Below are 20,167 nucleotides of genomic sequence, written 5' to 3'. Positions count from 1 at the left end.
AGATCACATCTGTCCTCCACTATGTCTATAACCAAGGCGTTCTTCTATGTGGCCACTCCAGACTGAGGAGTGGAGCATGGCTTTTATTGTGTTTGTGGATCTGACTTGGAAATGCATTGGTTTTGATATCTCCCTGACAACCAACAACAACCACTAATATGGCTGACTGTCCCTGCGGGCTCTAGGATATATGGCTATGGGATTTACATCCCATCGCCCGGACTTGATTCTTGATCACAGCTGTGTAATCAGTAGAGTGGAGAGGGACATTTATTTATAGTTTTAACTATAACTATAGTTTTATACATCACACAGCTTAGACATTTGGATCAAATCAGAGAGCAGACCTGTGTGAACGCAATGATATAGATAGCATATCTGAAGTGTGAACACTGCAGCCACAGCGCCTTAACATAAACATGGGTCTATTATCCTTCTCTCCACTCTACTAAACCCATTGGAAATGCATTGGGTGCTTAAAGTTAAACATTTTTATTTTTTTATATTTATACTACAAAACATTTCAAAAAGAAAAATACACGCACACTTGTCCTCAGTAAGCTGAACACATAAAAATTTGAATGGTGTTGAAAGGTGTAAGCGTTTAAGAGATGAAGCGCGCCAAAGTTTTAGGATACTGACTAGTATAGAAATAAACTAGAAATACTGTTCCTTCGAAACAGTGTGGGCTCGGTTCCAACCCAACAAATAGGATACTTTAAGGTACTGTAAGGTACAGTACCTTACAGTATTGTACTGTACCTTACTATACTGTACTGCACCTTACTGTACTGTACTGTACTGTACTGTACTGTAACTTACTGTACTTTACTGTACTCTACTGTACTGTACTTTACTGTATTCTACTGTAACTTACTGTACTTTACTGTACTCTACTGTACCTTACTGTACTGTACTCTACTGTACCTTACTGTACTGTACTGTACCTTACTGTACTATACTATACTGTACTCTACTGTACCGTACTGTACCTTACTGTACTGTACTCTACTGTACCTTACTATACTGTACTTTACTGTACTCTACTGTACTTTACTGTACTCCACTGTACCTTACTGTACTTTATTCTACTTTACTGTACTTTATTGTACTTTACTGTACTCTACTGTACCTTACTGTACTGTATTGTACTTTACTGTACCTTACTGTACTGTACTCTACTGTACCTTTCTGTACTGTACCTTTCTGTACCTTACTGTACTTTACTGTACTCTACTGAACCTTACTGTACTTTTACTGTACTCTACTGAACCTTACTGTACTGTACATATTATATGTGTTCTAGATCTACATTTTTGATTCTGTGTTTGGGAACCAGCAACTGTCAAATGGACTCCAACTGTAGTGGAGTATATTGAGTGCATATACTGTAGGCTAACAATCCCAGATCACATATGTCCTCCACTATGTCTATAACCAAGGCGTTCTTCTATGTGGCCACTCCAGACTGAGGAGTGGAGCATGGCTTTTATTGTGTTTGTGGATCTGACTTGGAAATGCATTGGTTTTGATATCTCCCTGACAACCAACAACAACCACTAATATGGCTGACTGTCCCTGCGGGCTCTAGGATATATGGCTATGGGATTTACATCCCATCGCCCGGACTTGATTCTTGATCACAGCTGTGTAATCAGTAGAGTGGAGAGGGACATTTATTTATAGTTTTAACTATAACTATAGTTTTATACATCACACAGCTTAGACATTTGGATCAAATCAGAGAGCAGACCTGTGTGAACGCAATGATATAGATAGCATATCTGAAGTGTGAACACTGCAGCCACAGCGCCTTAACATAAACATGGGTCTATTATCCTTCTCTCCACTCTGGGGACCCATTGGAAATGCATTGGGTGCTTAAAGTTAAACATTTTTATTTTTTTATAATTAAACTACAAAACATTTCAAAAAGAAAAATACACGCACACTTGTCCTCAGTAAGCTGAACACATAAAAATTTGAATGGTGTTGAAAGGTGTAAGCGTTTAGGAGATGAAGCGCGCCAAAGTTTTGAGGATACTGACTAGTATAGAAATAAATAATGAAGATAACATACGTGTGCTCGCCTTTAGGCGAGCCCACAATAATGAAGATAACATACGTGTGCTCGCCTTTAGGCGAGCCCACAATTAACGTTACGTCATGTTGTACTTTGTTGTAGTCATTAGGCGACCGGAAACCAGCATTTTTTTTTGTTTTCATTGTAAAATGCTCAATTACTTTTTAAGATTTTTAAAAATCGTCTCTGTTGGGTGGAAACCCCATACATCCAAAACTGTTACTAAAGCGTTTAGGGCTTGATTTGATGCTTTTATGTGGCACTGTAGCACAATCAAGTAGGCCGGGTGTTGATTTCATAAACTGTAAAAATGAATGGACAAAGCTACACCATAATACTCTACAGTTGGTAAATGAAGCCTATTTAGCAAGCATGTGCGTGCCATGTTTCTACATCTGTCCTGAAAATGGAAATGGTACCAGGATTCTATTGGTTGGGACAGAGCAGGGGGTGGGTCAATACATACTATTGGTTGGGAGCTTGTCAATCTAGCCACGCTCCTCCTACGGCATATGCTATTTTATCATCAATTCTAAAATACAAGGGACCATAATAACTATAACCTTTATTTAAACTCGGAGTGTAATTGAGGATCAGGCCCTCATTTGCAATATAGCAGAGATAAACTATGGCAACTGGAAGCATAAAGTATTTATGACTATGTTTATTAAGGTAATAAAATCAATTGTAAAGTTCGGCAAAAACCCATTCACTTGAATGGAGCAAAATTCTTTCTGGTACAAGCACTGGGGAAACAGCAAAACTAGCGGCCATTCATGTGCACTTTCTCTTGAAGGCTCTCTCTCCACATCGCCTCAACTTGCAGGCGAAAAGGTTTAGTAAAGGCTTTAATAACAGTCAGGGCTTGTAGATCTGCTGCTTTTGATGCTTTAGTGTGATGCTGCAGCATGATCAAGTATTGGGGTTGATTCACGAAAAAAACACAAAACATCTGAATATGGAGATAGGAGGTTTCTGCCTGGACAGCGACGTTATACAACAGGCAGACACGACACAACACAAGACACAACAAAACAAGACATGACACAGCGAGAAACATCACGACACAGCGAGGCACGCGGCAGCAGCACATGCTGATCCCAGCATCGCGCCTGCCACCCGAGGCTCTGCCCCGCCCCCTTGAGTTGAGGAGGTTGAGGAGCAGGCACGTGCACACATAGACATCAATGGGGTCTTGAGCCCCTGCCCTTTTATACATTATGTAAAGATCAAACCTCGGTTCGAAGTGAAGCGGTGAACTGTTATTCTATGTGTTCTAGAGTTATGAACTCTGTGACCTGTACATTCTTTATTATTCTGAATGAATGAATGAATGATTTTATCTGGAGGGCCGAATTGTCATGTGAAGCTTGACCAATCCTCAAAGTATCCAATCATCAGACCGGGACGGACACTACACACATATTCTGGACGTACGGGACAGATAAAACCTGTTCATTCTGGACTGAAATGACCATATATGGACATGGGACACACATTTTGTTTTTGAAAATACGTATTCATTCTGGACTGATATTCTGGACGTACGGGACAGATAAAACCTGTTCATTCTGGACTGAAATGACCATATATGGACATGAGGTGACAGACATTTTGTTTTTGAAAAAACCTGTTCATTCTGGACTGAAATGACCATATATGGACATGGGACACACATTTTGTTTTCGAAAAAACCTGTTTATTCTGGACTGAAATGACCATATATGGACATGGGACACACAAAGCCACTCATTGGAAGCGGCTTTCACCGCTTCAAAAAGTGCCTTCTCCAGACCATGAATACAGTTTTCACTATGGTGAAAGAAATGCAAATGCCCCTCCTTTCCTTTCCATGCCATATACCTGAAGGCAGCATTCAAGAGAATTGCCTTGTCCAAACTCTCCTGAACTTGAATGCAGCATCTTATGTTGAAAGAATTGCCCTCTCTGTGTAGAAATCCATGCCGTTACGCCACATCTCCAGTATTGCCTTTTTTATGCTCAGTTTAGTGTGGTATCAAGTACCGAACCTAGCCGACCTCCAAGCTCAGTTGCGACGCGTTGTGAGCTTGGAGGTCTGCTATTTTCAATATTTTCACTAAAAGGCCCTTTTAGAAATTTTAGCCCCTGCCTCTCTAACATTCTCTGCTCGTCCCTGTTGAGGAAGGGGTTTGTTAACTGCATTGAGGAGTTTGAGGAGGGGGTTGTTAAGTCACCTGCGGTGAGGAGGTTGAGGAGGGGGTTGTTGGGAGACAGGCTGCTGTTCCTCTGGAGCCGGCGGTTGGAGCGATGGCCCGACCACTTGATGGACAACACCTCTGGCTTCACCGGACCCTGTCTGGAAACGCACGCACGCACGCACGCACGCACGCACGCACGCACGCACGCACGCACGCACACACGCACACACACACACACATACACACACACACACACACACACACACACACACACACACACACACACACACATATTGTATGAATTACAACACTGTGGTTCCCAAACACTCCTGTGAAAAATCAAAAAGTTTGATATAATAACATTAAAGTTGATTGAGTTGGATACTGTTTCCCCGTGTTTTTAGTTAATATTAAAATAATGTCATGCACATTTTTCCAGTGCAGTACAGCCTACTGCAGGCCTTGTTGACAAGATTCAGGAGAGATTTTGAAGCTCTTGCTCCTGAAAGGATCAATTATTTATATGGGAAAAAGTTGTCATATAACATAATAACATGCAAGTCAATGGGTGAGAAGAAGACCTTGCCAGCGCTCCTCTCTGAGTAAAGCGACCTGCAGACTGACGGCGTTTGACGCGGACGTTCCCACTTGGATCAGCGGTCCCTCATGTGGAGACACAAACACAATCGCTCCGCGTGTAAACACTGGGCGATATTACGCCTAGCAGCCATTGTTGTTGTCCTCCTGCGTGCCAGCCGGCAAGCATGGGAAAAGAAAACTGACCACGATCCAGCTCTTGCTGCCCGCAAGCGCATGCACGAACGAACGAGCACGCACGCAAGGATTTCATGGGACCCGCTCGCCTCACCACTCCTCAACTCCTCTGCGCGCCCGCCTCTCATTGAAAATGAATTACTAGGACGCGGCAACCGCGCCCCGTCTAAAAGGCGCTTTACTCATTGACAAGGACGTGTTTGGCAGAGGCTTAGCGAGGGGTCAATTGCAAAAAGGTTCTAGAACTATATCCTACTGATTTAGAAGGCATTTGCAGCCTCAGCTCAGGTCATGCCGAGCACATAACCCAAAAGGCTGCATATAGTTTAGCTGCGCAAAACATCACCAGGTACGGACTAGTAGCATCAATTTATGAAAAAAACAAACAGATGAAATATGAGAGACACACGGTTTCTTCCATACGTATCAGTGGAACACAGAAGGTCTCAATGCCTCTATCACAGCCCAGCTCATTTATTCCTTGCAGAACAGGCGGTCATGAATAAACCATGCCACGCTGTCACCAGCAGCTTGCGCTTTCTCACCACTGCTCTCTCTCTCTCTCTCTCTCTCTCTCTCTCTCTCTCTCTCTCTCTCTCTGCTCCATCCACTTTTCAGACCGGGAGGGTCCTTCACTGATGAGACATCATCATTTGGGACATGCACACTGTAGACAGTATTATGTTGCCGTGCGTGAACAACACATAATATAGTCATTTGAGTGATACAAAGAAGCGATTTAGAATTGTACGTCACCGACAGAATGAGTCTAATGGACACACAGAGAGAGTACTTTTAATGGTAATGGAGTCACAGAGTCAACAAATGGGAAAGTGGGACTAATACAGAGCCCCCATGTTACTGACAGTATTGGGAGAACTGTCTCTGTCTTGTCAATTTCTGTCTAGCAACAGAAAGGTTAACTCACCCAGCAAGTATGAAATGCCTCCTCAGTGCACATGACTGACACAGTAATGCAGAACCATATGTTTCTGTGCTGTGTTTGACAGGAGAACAGAACATGTATGTTGAAGCTTTGTATGCCCATGAGGAGATGGGTTCGCTTGATGCATGCATGACCAGCGATTGTTGTGCATGCATGTTTTAACAATGGCTGTTGCATTGTCGAAACATGCCTGTCAGCCAGCCAGTCAGTCAGTCAGTACTTTAGCCTACAGTAAAAAAGTTAATTTCATATCCCACTGAAATCACGATGTTAGGGTGTGCAGATAATTACACGCAAATAATGTGAAAGCAGTTCTTCTCACATGCTCTCTCTCTCTCTCACACACACACGCACACACACACACACACACACACACACACACACACACACACACACACACACACGCACAAGCACTCGAACTCGCACTCGCACTCGCACTCACACTTACACACAAACTGAGGCTACATGGTGACTGGAGTGATTGAACCCCTGCTGCCTAATCTGTGTTCTATTCTCAGTGTCTACTCCTTCACGCACGCACGCACGCACGCACGCACGCACGCACACATATACAGGTCTTCAGACAAAGCAGATGCAGTGATATAAATCCTATAGGTGCGTCCAGTCCACAGGTGCGTGTCTGTTGCCCCGTCACATGCGTTAGCATCATCATGCTATACGTGACAGACTGTGACTTCACTCTGCTCTGGGGCGCACGGGGATAATGAGGCCGGTCGAGCGAAACAGCCAGTGACATTTTGGAGGTCCTTCCTGAGGGTATACTGTACGCTTTGATGTGCATGACAACCTCGTCATGTGGAAACTTTGACTTCCGCGACGCTTTTGGCTCAATGCACTCCATAACCTCTTTCAACCTGCACCACCTTAGTATTTCCGGGGAGTGCCAATATTGCCAGAAATGTCTAAACATAATAAAACTAATATAATAATAATAATAAATCATTAAATAAATGTGAAATTAGCAGATCTACAAGCTCAAAATACTGTATTGCGTCTCGTGACATGAGGCCCAAGAGGAACAGAGAGCAAGCCTCATTATTTTTATCTCTGCCTGGTAGGGGAACTGTATTGACCTCAACCGCAAAAGCAGTGCAGAGGGTTGTTGTGACGGAGCCCTGCTGGGGCCTTTGCCAAGATTCTGTGTGCCTAATTATGCGCTATGGAAAGCATGCCATAATGGACAGGAATTGTGCCTCTTCCTCATTTCCTTCACAGGTCTTAGCACCAATACTAATTAAGGCTTTGTGTGTGTGTGTGTGTGTGTGTGTGTGTGTGTGTGTGTGTGTGTGTGTGTGTGTGTGTGCGTGCGTGCGTGCGTGCATGCGTGCGTGCGTGCGTGCGTGCGTGCGTGTGTGTGTTAGGGCATTAACGAAAAAGTCGACAAGTCGACTCCCACCAGAGAAAATCGAAGTTGAAAACAATACTTTCTATTGTGAAAATAGCCGATCTACATGCTCACAACGCCTTGCGATGCGAGGCGTTGTGAGCATGTAGATCGGCTATTTTCACAATTTCTGCCTCTATATATTTGACAATTTGGACAATGTTTAATTTGTCATTTAGAGGTATTAAAAAGTCTTTAAATTGTCACATTAGAAATGTGAAGATATAACCTGACTTTCGCCAGATGGTTGCAGCATTGCGTATGCCTGCATAACGCTCTGCTTTTACCATCTGGGCTCGTTCCAGCACAACCGATGTAAGGGGCGGGCCATTTTTTCAAATTCTAAAGCAGGTGATTGGATATGGCCGTGCCAACTCCAACCACTCATATTGGCCTGTCTGCATGACGTTGCACCCAGAATCCGCCTCCTGGGTTTCCACGTGGTCTGCAATCAGACTCTATTGGCTCAGAGCCGCTCAGAGCCCGCCCATAGCTGCCGCTGATTGGTCCGGCCCGGGACTTTACGAGTGTTATCAACTGTGCTGGAGCGAGCCCAGATGGTAAAAGCAATGCATAAGCAATGCTGCCACCATCTGGCGAAAGTCAGGTTAGTGAAGATACCCTCTATACACTTAAACTTTATGTTGGTTTGTTTACAGTTGATTGAGAAAACAATGTTTCACATTAAGTTAATCATCTGGGAACCCCCCAAAATAATTGGGGGGTCGTGCGTGATGTGATTACGTCATCAAAGGATAAAGTCGACTTCAACTCAACTTTTTACTGAGTCGAGTCGACTTGCAAAAATCACAAGTCGTTAATGCCCTAGTGTGTGTGTGCGTGCGTGCGCGTGTGCATTGCATTGCTTTAATTACGTTTGGCAGTATGTTTCCCTGCTTTATTGTTTTTGGAAACGTAGCCTATTATTTTCTTTTTGTAAATGAAAGACCTCATTTTTTAATTGAACTCTTCCCCCGTTTCCCGGCTTTGTCCCAGCGCTGGGCCGTAACAGTTGTGCAGATCTGTGGTTCTAAAGTGGGGTCCAGGGACCCTCATGGTTCTTTGAGGGGGTTCCAAATGGATTCAGAAGGAAGGAAGACATGGGCGCCGTCCAATCAATCAGATTTGGGCGAGTGCGAGTGAGAAGAACAGTACAGAACCTTTTTTTCCCCCACTAAGTGCCTATAGTGACGTTTCAAGCTTGCACTCTTCATCAGACAGTCTTTCTGAAGGCCTAGAGCAGAGGTCTTCAATCTTTTCAGGCCAAGGACCCCTTAGTTGAGACAGAGAGAGATGAAGCAGGGACCCCCACAACCTTTTCATAGATTCCATATAGGCCTACTGTAGTTTCATCGTTTGAAAGCACGATCATCAGTGTATTTTGGTTTCATGTCAATGTGTGTTTTCAAATATTTAACCACTTGAACCGTCAGTACTTAATAAACTCGACCTTTCACTCTGTACTTAGTCTGCTCTTTTTCCCCTCTACACCAAACCTCTTTAGCGGAAATAGCTGATCTACAAGTTCACAATGCCTCGCAATGCGAGGCGTTGTGAGCTTGTAGAGCATCCGGGTTATATATCTGGGCACACTTCCAGCAACCACGTCACTGTGTCATCGTCCACAGACAGCAGGCCATGCATTCCATTAGGAGTCCGATACATCGGGCATTCCAGAATTACATGGTCTGCTGCCTGTTCCTCTGCACCACACTCACAGGCCGCACTAGGGGCCAAGCCCCATCTAGAGCGGAAGCGCCTGACGCCGGTCCGGAGGCGATGAAGCCTCACCCATGCCGGTCTAGTCATGTCCACCCCAGTAGGGGGAAACCGACGTTGGGGACGAAGACATGGAGTCTAGAGGTGTTTACCTCCCACTCCATGCTCCAGAAGTGATCCGCCCATCTCACCGAACTGATATTATAATCACTGCATTGCTGCAGGAGTTCCCTTGCGGCAGGCACAAATGGGTGTCTCGACCTGAGGCGCCGGGGAGGCTCAGCACTGATTGTAACACACCAGAACCACATGCAAGGAAGTCATATAGTCTGGGTGCTTGTCAACTCCATTCCCTCTCCCTCTAGATATATTTAGATCCATCCACATTAGAAAGCATGTATCTTAGTCCATTAGTCAGAGCAGGGAATGGACAATAATTAATTTAGCCGTCAACTCGGAATTGTAATTTTCCATGTGCATGTACTGTACATACTAGAGGCACTAAGTACAGTACATACTGTACCTCCTCCAACGCTGACAAGATAATTATGCCATTTTATTCCAAGTCAAAGTTATTCTGACAACTCAGCTTGCCTTTGTCAGGGTAAATCATTAACCCTTGTTAACCCACATTAATCCTACCTGATTAAAGGCAGTTTAGCTGTTGAAGAAATTGTCTTTCCTCCCGGTGGTGCCATTGCCAGGGGCCCTTGGCTCTCAGGGCCCTTGGGGGTACTGGGCCGCGTGGTCATTGACAATTTACTCAAATTAACACATTCCTTGCCATTTTAAAATGGCTGCCAAAGTGCCAGGCTGCCACAAGTCTCCATAGACTTCCATGTAATCCAAAGAGCACGGATCATGCACGCCCATGCATACATACATACATCATGCACCACATGAGTGCACGCCGTTCACAGCTTTCAAACAAAAACAACCTTTTTATTACAAATTTGAAATGTAGACCTAGACCTGTGGATGTGTAAATGAATATAAATTACATTTTTGGTTATGAGAAAAAAAAGAATAAAAAAGAAACACGGAAGAGGAAAAATACTATTCTGTGAAAGAATATAAGCAGGAAGCAGATGGAGTTGCGGTTTTTCGATGACGTCCATCGAAAATGGGAAAAGGTATGGAATGTCCATTTATGGGCATTCCAAAATACGGGCTTAATATTGATGACATCAGGGATCTCCATATATGGGCATAAAGGGACGAGGACTGATACAGAGATCTCCATATATGGCCATTAATTTATTAATGAATACATTTTCCCCATTGACAATAGGGAACATTCAAGTAAGACGGAATTCATTTGCAAGTGTGACTCACCAACCACACTTGCAATTTCCAATTACATCTTTCTAGTTTCAAATCAATTGAACGGCTCATTACTGTGAACGTGAACAAAATGATTAATATCCATTTATGGAGATCCGTGCTCATACACACATACACACACACAAAGTAACCGACGTCATGGACAGAACTGCCCATAGAAGGAGATATGCAGGTGTGTCGTGTTTGCACTCGCTCCGATTTTTGAGCGGTGCTAACCGCTCCTATAGACCGCTTTTTTGAGCGGTGGTCACAACGCTCCTATACGTGGCCGTGTGTGTGGGTCTGTCTGTCTCCGTCCGTCCGTCCGTCCGTGTCTGTCTGTCTGTATGTAGCCTACAGTACCTTTTTTGACCACACATGTTAAGGGAGGGGCGCTGTTGTTCAGGCCAGACCAGACACACCAGACACACACACACACACACACACACACACACACACACACACACACACACACACACACACACACACACACACACACACACACACAAGGATGGATACCAGTGGCGGCCTGAGTGACATGCATTTTATTATTAATATTTTGTTTAATATTGTTTTAATATTTTTTATAATATATATATACAGGTATATATATATATTTGTTTTGCTGTTGCGCAGCCTCCACGACCACCGCTCAGTTCACACGGGTGTGATTTTACCAAAACTATGATGTCACAAATGATGATGACATGAGTTCGCTAGACCAATGAAACACTTCGATTCTGTTGATCTGTCCATGATGTCATAGTCACAGAGGCAACCCTGATTTAGAACGCGTTTAGGCCGCGTAAAATACGTCATAACGCGTTTAGGCCACGTAAAATACGTCATAACGCGTTTAGGCCGCGTAAAATACGTCACAAAAAATTATTGAGCGGTGCTAATCTTGAATTTCAAAATTGTATTAGATGAATATCACTTATAAGCGATAAAATAACCACACTTTTAGACAGACTGTGGAAAATCTTACAGGTTATAAATGATAGGCAGCTAATACAAGTTTAAAATACAAATGAACAGACTTTGAAAAACTAAAATATTCATCTTCTGGCCTCTTCTGGCCTCTCTGGAGGCCTCTCTGGAGGTAAATAAGGTCACTTATCATTACACTACGACACTCTTACAAGTTACAATCCATAGCTTGGTCAACTAACTGATGAGAAATTACGATAAAGACTTATATAGTCTGAGCAGACCTCTAGACTGACATCATACACAACAAAAACAATATTGCCATGCCTATCAACACTGATTCGCGCAGGAATTAGTTTGCACCGCTCACTTCGCACGGGTGCGATTTTTATAAAATTGATCCCCATACCTCTCTTGGCGCGTCTGCTCAGCTGTGGTTTCCATGGCGCACTCCAAGGAACCTTGGAGGGAATGTAGCTGATTGGTCGTCTCCTTCAACAGGAAGCGGGTTACAAACTGCTCCAGATGAGTGGAATCTTGGTATTCCTGTCAATCCAAGAGGAGAAGAGAGGAAGGATTATTCCAAACTAGAAATACTGTTCCTACGAAACAGTGTGGGCTCGCATGGAACACCATGTATTGGCAGATTGGGCACAAAGATCTATCCTTTGTACTGTCGGTAAATGTTTTTTAGGCGAATAACCTCGGTCAGGGTTAGGGTAACCCTAACCCTAACCCTAACCCTAACCCTAACCCTAACCCTAACCCTATAACGTTTTGGTATAGCATACTGGTCTAGAGCCTACGTTTTGTTGTTATTTATATCAGGTCACACTTGTTGGTGGTAATGTCACCAAGAACGCTGCTCCTCATTGGCTAAGGGCCCTGCCTTTGTACTGTCGGTCATTGTTTTGAGGAGAATAAACTTGACCTATAAAGTTTTGGTGCCAAAGTGGCCCTGAGCAAGACACTTATCCCCTACTGTAACTGCTCCCCGGGCACTGTATCAATAGCGCCCACTGCTCCTAATAGTCACTGTAAGTTTCAATGTACAATGATGGAAATAACTTAAACCCACACATGCTATTGTCTAAAAATGGTTACCAGTTGTCTATATATGGTCATGCCTATCGTCTATATCTATTTCTATTTATATGGCGAGATAAGCTGCGAGCAGACAACACATACATACAGGAGCAAATATATAGGGGGGTGAAAACATCTCCCTGGCGGAGATAACAAGGTGATGCCACTAGTTCAGCCACCCCTCTGAAAAGAAATCACCATGGCCGTCTCAAGACTTGACCGTCTGTTCATCCTGCTTGACACCGGAACCACTCCGGTAACTCGGAAGGCCGCAGCCCAGCAGCTGGGAGATGTGGTCAGACTCCACCCACATGAGCTCAACAATCTTTTAACCAAGGTCCTGGCCTATCTAAGGAGTCCCAACTGGGACACGCGCATTGCAGCGGGCCAGGCTGTAGAGGCCATTGTGAAGAATATCCCTGCGTGGGACCCGGCCCCAAAACCTAAAGAAGAGTCTTGCGTGGACTCTTCGCCCGAGGGCTCCCCGTGCAGCCGGTTGAGTTTCGACCACTTTGACGTCACACGCCTGCTCAAGCACGGGGCTTCCCTGCTGGGATCTACAGGGGCTGAGTTTGATCTGCAGGATGACATGGCAGGGAAGGTGGATCCTAAAGAGCGTCTGGCCCGCCAGAAGATGCTCCTTCAGAGGCAGTTGGGCCTGGACATGGGTGCTGCTATTGGCATGGACACAGAGGAGCTGTTCAACGATGAGGACCTGGAGTACAGCTGCCAAGCCAGATCCCAGGGAGGAAAAATTACAGCCCTTTCCGGTTCCCACGGCAACGTGCCCATGCAGGCTGCCGAGTTGATAGAGTCGGAAATCCGGCCAGGCATGAGCAATCGGCAGAGGAATAAGGCAAAGAGGATGTCCAAGCTTGTGGCAAAGCAGCGATCCAGAGACATGGATACTAATGAGAAAAACAATGGCAGTCCTGAGGGAGAGCCCGAGGAGAAACGCAGGAAAACCACCAATGTTGTCATTGAACAACCAGCAACAGAGTCTAAGGTCTTGATCGAGAACGTTCCAGACGGCTCCAGTCACTCGGAGGAGACAAACGAATGGCCTCTGGATACCTTCTGTGAAGAGCTCTGCAATGACCTTTTCAACCCTTCGTGGGAGGTCCGTCACGGCGCAGGCACGGGCCTCAGGGAAATCCTCAAATCTCATCTCAGAGCCGGCGGGGGGAAGCTGCAGGGAAGCACCGCCGAACAGATGTCGCGGCAGCATCAGGAGTGGCTAGAAGACCTGGTCATCAGACTGCTCTGCGTTTTCTCACTCGACCGCTTCGGAGACTTTGTATCGGACGAGGTGGTGGCCCCCGTAAGGGAGACCTGTGCCCAGACACTGGGCGTGGCCCTTCGCCACATGCCCGACAGCGGAGTGTCCATGACGGTGGACATCCTCCTGAAGCTACTGACGGAGGACCAGTGGGAGGTTCGTCACGGGGGTCTGCTGGGGATCAAGTACGCCCTGGCTGTCCGACAGGACCTCATCTCGCCGTTGCTGCCTCTGGTGCTCCCAGCCATCACGGAGGGTCTGCAGGACCTCGATGACGACGTGAGAGCGGTGGCGGCCGCGGCTCTCATCCCGGTGGTCCAAAGCTTGGTCCAGCTACTGCCTAGCAAGGTTCCCTTCATAGTGAACACACTGTGGGACGCTCTGCTGGAGCTGGACGACCTCACGGCCTCCACCAACAGCATCATGACCCTGCTGTCCTCGCTGCTCACCTACCCACAAGTCCAACAGTGCAGCATGCAGCAGTCGTTGACAGTGCTTGTTCCCCGCGTGTGGCCATTCTTACGACACACCATATCGTCCGTCAGACGGGCAGCACTGGAGACCCTCTTCACGCTGCTGTCGAAGGCCGACCAGAGCTGTGCTCTGTGGCTCAACCCCATCCTCCAGGACATGCTCCGACACATCTTCCAGTCCTGCATACTTGAGAGTAACCAGGAAATACTGGACCTCATCCAAAAAGTGTGGATGGAGCTCCTTTGTCGGGTGCCTCACCAGCACGTGGAAGCAGCCAGCCGTCCGTGGATGGGCACCTGGCTGTGTCTCATGATGCAGGCCCCCAACATTCCCATAGACCGCAACATGCTGCTGGAAGTCAAGGCTAAAGCAGGCGCAAGACAACGCCAAGGGTCCGGTCAGGCGGAGGAGACCGTGCAGGAGTGTATAGCAGGAGCAGAAACGGTGATGGGCGACCCGATGACGAGGGACTACGTGGTGGCACGTGCTCGCCTCATCGCTGCCAAATTGCTGGGGGCTCTGTGTAGGTGTATCTGTGACCCCCAGCTCAACGCCGTGTCCCAGGAGGTCCGGCCGGCTGAGTCTCTGGGTCAGCTGCTGCTGTTCCACCTCAACTCCAAATCCGCCTTGAAACGCATCGCAGTGTCCCTGGTGCTGTGTGAGTGGGCTGCACTGCAGAAGGAGTGTCAGGTGGTGTCCTCCATGGTTCAGCCTCGCCTGCTGGCCATCCTCTCTGAGCAGCTGTACTACGATGAGATCGCCATTCCTTTCACGCGCATGCAGAAGGAGTGCAAACAGCTCATCTCCCTGCTGGCCGATGCTCAGATTAACCTCAGAGACCGACTCAACTGTAGCATTTTCACCATTGACCAAGCCAATGATTTGGTGACCACCATCTTCGCAGAATCCACGGCGGGTCTAAACGTGAGATCGAGGCAGAGGCAGCTGTTGGACAGCAAGCGGCAGCAAGCCCAGGCGACAGTAAAGGAGACTAATGCAGAGTGGCAGAAGTTTCATATGCGGGTCCACATGTTCACGGCCTGTGCTGTGGTCAACCTGCAGATGCTGCCTGACAAGCTCAACCCACTGGTAAGGCCACTGATGGAGTCTGTAAAGCGGGAAGAAAATACCTTAATCCAGGGCTACGCCGCATCTTTCATTGCCAAGCTGCTGCAGCAGTGTAGCACCCGCACACCCTGCCCCAATCCCAAGATTGTCAAAATCCTCTGTGCTTCCATATGCGCAGACCAGACCGCCACCCCATCCGCAGCTTGCCCTGTGTCCCCCACGCCTGAAACTGTTAAAGACGGCGGGTTGGAGAAAGACTGCACGCAGCACATGGTCAACAAAACCCAAGGCATCATCACCCTGTACCGCCACCAGAGGGCTGCCTTTGCCATCACCAGTAAGAGGGGCCCCGTCCCCAAAGCCCCAAAAACCTCCGCCACAGAGCTTCCCCCTGGCAGCACCATCAACATAGAACACGATGACAGTAAGAAGCGTCTTGTTGAGAGACGCGGCGCAGAGTTCTCGCTGAGAACCATCGGCAGGCACTTTGGTCGAGAGCTCACCAGCTCTCTGCCATATCTGTGGGAGAACATGGTGGGGCCGCTGACGACTGTGATCAACGAAAATCAAACGATCGACATGCAGGCCCAGCTAGAGAGGGGCGACACTGCCACTCAGGAACTGGTAAACGCTCTACAAATCCTGGAGGTCATGGCAGGGGCCATGGCTCCAGAGCTCAAACATTTGCTGCTGGAGCAACTGCCCCACCTCTGCACCTGCCTCCAGCACCCATACACGGCCGTGCGCCACATGGCAGCACGCTGTCTGGGAATGCTCAGTAAGATAGCCACGCTGGAGACTATGAATCACCTCCTAAAGCATGTGATGCCCTGGCTGGCCGCCATTGATGACTGCACTAAGCAGGAGGGTGCTATCGAGGCCATGGCCTGTGTTATGGAACAGCTGGACATGGGCATCGTGCCCTACATTGTGCTGCTGGTGGTCCCAGTGCTGGGTCGCATGAGTGATCCGAGTGATAGCATTCGCTTCATGGCCACACAGTGCTTTGCTACGCTCATCCGCCTGATACCCCTGGAAGCAGGCATACCGGACCCCCCGGCCATGTCTGCTGAGCTGATTCACCAGAAGGCCAGAGAACGCCACTTCCTGGAGCAACTGCTTGATGGCAGAAAGTTGGAAAACTACACAATCCCTGTTCCCATTAAGGCAGAACTCAGGAAGTACCAGCAGGATGGAGTCAACTGGCTGTCCTTCCTGAACAAGTACAAGCTGCATGGGATCTTGTGTGATGAAATGGGTCTGGGCAAGACCCTGCAGACAATCTGCATCCTGGCAGGGGACCATTACCTCAGAGCCCAGGAGTATGCCAGGACCAAGGCAGCAGACTGTAGCCCCCTGCCTTCCCTGGTAGTGTGCCCTCCCACACTTACAGGCCACTGGGTGGACGAGGTCGGTAAGTTCTGCACCAAAGAGTACCTCAATCCCTTGCACTACACTGGGCCACCTACGGACCGAGTGAGGTTACAACAACAAGTGAAAAAGCACAATCTTGTAGTAGCCTCTTATGATGTTATAAGAAACGACATAGAATTTTTCCGAAACGTTAAATTCAATTACTGCATCCTCGACGAGGGTCACGTCATCAAAAACGGGAAGACCAAGCTCTCCAAGGCCATCAAGCAGTTGGCCGCCAACTTCAGAGTCATTTTGTCAGGAACGCCCATCCAAAATAACGTTCTGGAGCTGTGGTCCCTGTTCGATTTCCTCATGCCTGGCTTCCTGGGCACGGAGCGCCAGTTCACCGCCCGCTATGGCAAACCCATCCTGGCCAGCCGGGACGCCAAGAGCTCCTCGCGGGAGCAGGAGGCAGGCGTCCTGGCCATGGAAGCCCTGCATCGGCAGGTGTTACCCTTCCTCCTGAGGAGGATGAAGAAAGACGTTCTGCAGGACCTCCCTCCCAAAATCATTCAGGACTACTACTGCACCCTGAGCACCCTGCAGGTCCAACTGTACGAGGACTTCGCCAAGTCACGAGCCAAGGTCACCGTGGAGGACACACTCTCCACCGCCTCCACCCAAGAAGAGAAGCCCAAATTGAAGGCAACAGGCCACATGTTCCAGGCTCTACAGTACCTGAGGAAGCTGTGCAACCACCCAGGCCTGGTGCTGACCCCCCAGCACCCAGAGTACAAGCGCCTAACAGAGCAGCTGGCAGTGCAGAACTCCAGCCTGCAAGACCTAGAGCATGCACCCAAACTCTCCGCCCTCAGACAGTTGCTGTTGGACTGCGGCCTGGGGGGTGGCGGTGCAGCGGAGGGGGGCACTGAGGCTGTGGTGGCCCAGCATCGCGTGCTGATCTTCTGTCAGCTCAAGAGCATGCTGGACATCGTGGAGAACGACCTACTAAAGGCCAAACTGCCCACCGTCACCTACCTGAGGCTGGACGGCAGTGTGCCGGCCAGCCAGCGCCATTCCATAGTCTCCAGATTTAATAACGACCCCTCCATCGACGTGCTGCTGCTGACCACCCACGTGGGCGGCCTGGGTCTCAATCTGACGGGCGCCGATACGGTGGTGTTCGTCGAGCACGACTGGAACCCCATGAGGGACCTGCAGGCCATGGATCGCGCACATAGGATAGGACAGAAGCGGGTGGTCAACGTGTACCGGCTGATCACGCGAGGCACACTGGAAGAGAAGATCATGGGAATGCAGAAGTTCAAGATTGGCATCGCCAATGCGGTCGTCAGCGAGGACAACTCCAGCCTGCAGCGCATGGGCACCGACCAGCTTCTCGACCTCTTCTCTTTGGATAAGGACACCGAGAAGAGCGATCCCTCACCACCGACCTCAGGGAAGGCCTCCATGAAGTCGCTGTTGGAGAACCTGGGAGAGCTGTGGGACCCGCAGCAGTACGACACAGAGTACGACCTTGACAGCTTTATGCACTCCCTTCCCACTGGAGACAACCAAGCAGACACCACCTACCCCACCCACCTCCACCAACACACCGTCGCCCCGGCTGCCTGCTCAAGCAGCAGCTAACATAACTCTCTGGCTGCTGAATGCTCACTCCACATAATACAATCTATGTAAAGACTTAACCACACGAACCCCAGCATACCTCTTCTGGGCATGTCATACTAGGTGAGCATTCGGCAAGATTGGATGAGCATTTGATGAGCATTGTGCAGAGATTAACTACAAGCTAACAACACATCACGTTGCAAAATAAACAACAGTTGCAGCCCTAGTCCCTTTTCAAAAAAGGGGCCAGAAAATACACACAAATCTGGCGGTCTTTGAGAGCCACTGAATTGCAACACTATGGTTTAAATTCTGTATGTGTGACAAGCAGTGGTGTGTAATAGATATTTTTGGAGGCATACGATAATCTACCTGCGCGTGGTTGTGGAGATACGCTTCCATGTTTTGGATGAAATGATCATTTTGCTTAAAGAAGATCTGCACGTCATTCTACCTACAATATGTAGCGTATAAGACAGCAACACACCACTGACGACAAGGTATTGTGTACATTTAACTTAGAATAAGAGAGCCGTGTCTATGATGCGTACATATGCTCGAGGTCTTAAATCAAAATGGTAGAGGTTTGGGTTGTGTATATCTCGCCATAAGGTAACTCAACATATTGGTGAGATATCTTCAATAGCTTCTCCGTTGATTAGAAATTGATATTCGTAAATAGTCTTACATTGCAGTGAAACAGCTCTAAGTCACTCTTAGGACGAATACTGAGTAGATTCTGCCAATGTACTGTATATGTATATTCAAAATAACAGGCTAGGCTTCTTTTTTTTTTTTACGGGGTCTAACAGTGTGGCTTCCATTCAGATCTTGGACATCATGTAGCCAGTCTATTAAAGGAGTAGTTCACCCCCAAAATGACTTTTTTTCTATTGATTACTCATGCCATGGAGAGTAGAGTTCAATAAAAAATTCTTTTGGTTTTTGTCACATTCCTAAGACAAAAATTTGATTCGAGTAAATTTACCCCCATTGATTCCGGATGGGGACCCGTTTCGAAACGGGTCCCCATCCGGAACGAATGGGGGTAAATGTATTGTTATAAAGTTTTTGTCTTAGAAATGCGACAAAAAACTAAAAATACTAGACCAGGTCAACCTGGTTGTGCCAGACCCCCTGTCTGTCATCATCATTTATGACATCATGCCTTTTGTAGGCATGTCATCATCATGTCATCATCATATATACCCTTTATATAGAAAACCCGGACAGACCGACATTTGCTTATGTAGGCCTACCCATTTCATGAGTCTGGCAATTATTGAACTCTCCATGGCGTGACTAATCAATGGAAAAAAAAGTCATTTTGGGGGTGAACTACTCTCTAAGTTAGTCTTGGATGATATCATAATGTCATCTACACACATATCTGGGCAAAGCATATATTTTCGGTATAAAATCTATGTTCTAATAAGTTGAGTCCTAAGTCCTGAGAACCTTTTTTGAGCGGTGCTAACCGCTCCTATGTCTGGCTTTGTGTGTATGTCTGTATGAGCACCATATAAGGAGATAACTAACGTCACGGACAGAACGGCCCATTCAAGGAGATATGCACGTGTTTTGTGTTTGATGCCATGCGCACTGGTGCGGTCTTTCATGAGTTATTTCATTTTTGAGCCGTGCTAACCACTCCAACTGTACGTTTGACTTTGCATGCAGTACCAACAGTTGCTGTCACAGCTGTTGGCGCAGAGCGCGCAAGTAGGGTGATGAGCTCTGTCTGTGGGCGGAGGGACTGGGTATGTATGTGGCCAAAGGCTGGGCCTTTAGCCAATGAGGGAGCAGCTTTCTCGGTGACGTCACATACCCACATACCCACAGACAGAGCACGTCACCCATCACCCTACTTGCACGTTCTGCTGGAGCACAAGTAGCCCATATTTGGCTATGA

General features: G+C 47.4%; 2 protein-coding genes across 2 annotated transcripts in view; one reads left to right on the top strand and one right to left on the bottom strand.

The window, feature by feature from the left end:
* necab1 (N-terminal EF-hand calcium binding protein 1) overlaps window positions 1-20,167 on the bottom strand; it is a gene marked incomplete at both ends in the record, with an annotated part of 112,051 nt that overhangs the window by 53,651 nt on the left and 38,233 nt on the right. Inside the window, 2 exons of the mRNA XM_080735336.1 lie at window positions 4,300-4,421; window positions 11,770-11,906. Of these exons, the coding sequence (XP_080591462.1) occupies window positions 4,300-4,421; window positions 11,770-11,906 (259 nt within the window). The remainder of the gene's footprint in view (window positions 1-4,299; window positions 4,422-11,769; window positions 11,907-20,167) is intronic.
* LOC308292309 (TATA-binding protein-associated factor 172-like) lies at window positions 12,646-18,273 on the top strand (the record flags this gene model as incomplete). The annotated part of the gene is made up of 1 exon (XM_080734625.1): window positions 12,646-18,273. One exon carries the CDS (start codon window positions 12,646-12,648, stop codon window positions 18,271-18,273), a length of 5,628 nt encoding a protein of 1,875 aa, XP_080590751.1.

Source organism: Nannobrachium achirus (genome assembly GCF_963921795.1).
Source record: "Nannobrachium achirus genome assembly, chromosome: 10".
Taxonomy (NCBI): Eukaryota; Metazoa; Chordata; class Actinopteri; order Myctophiformes; family Myctophidae; genus Nannobrachium; species Nannobrachium achirus.
Note: the sequence above shows the minus strand (reverse complement) of the source record. Positions and strands in the feature narration are given on the sequence as shown.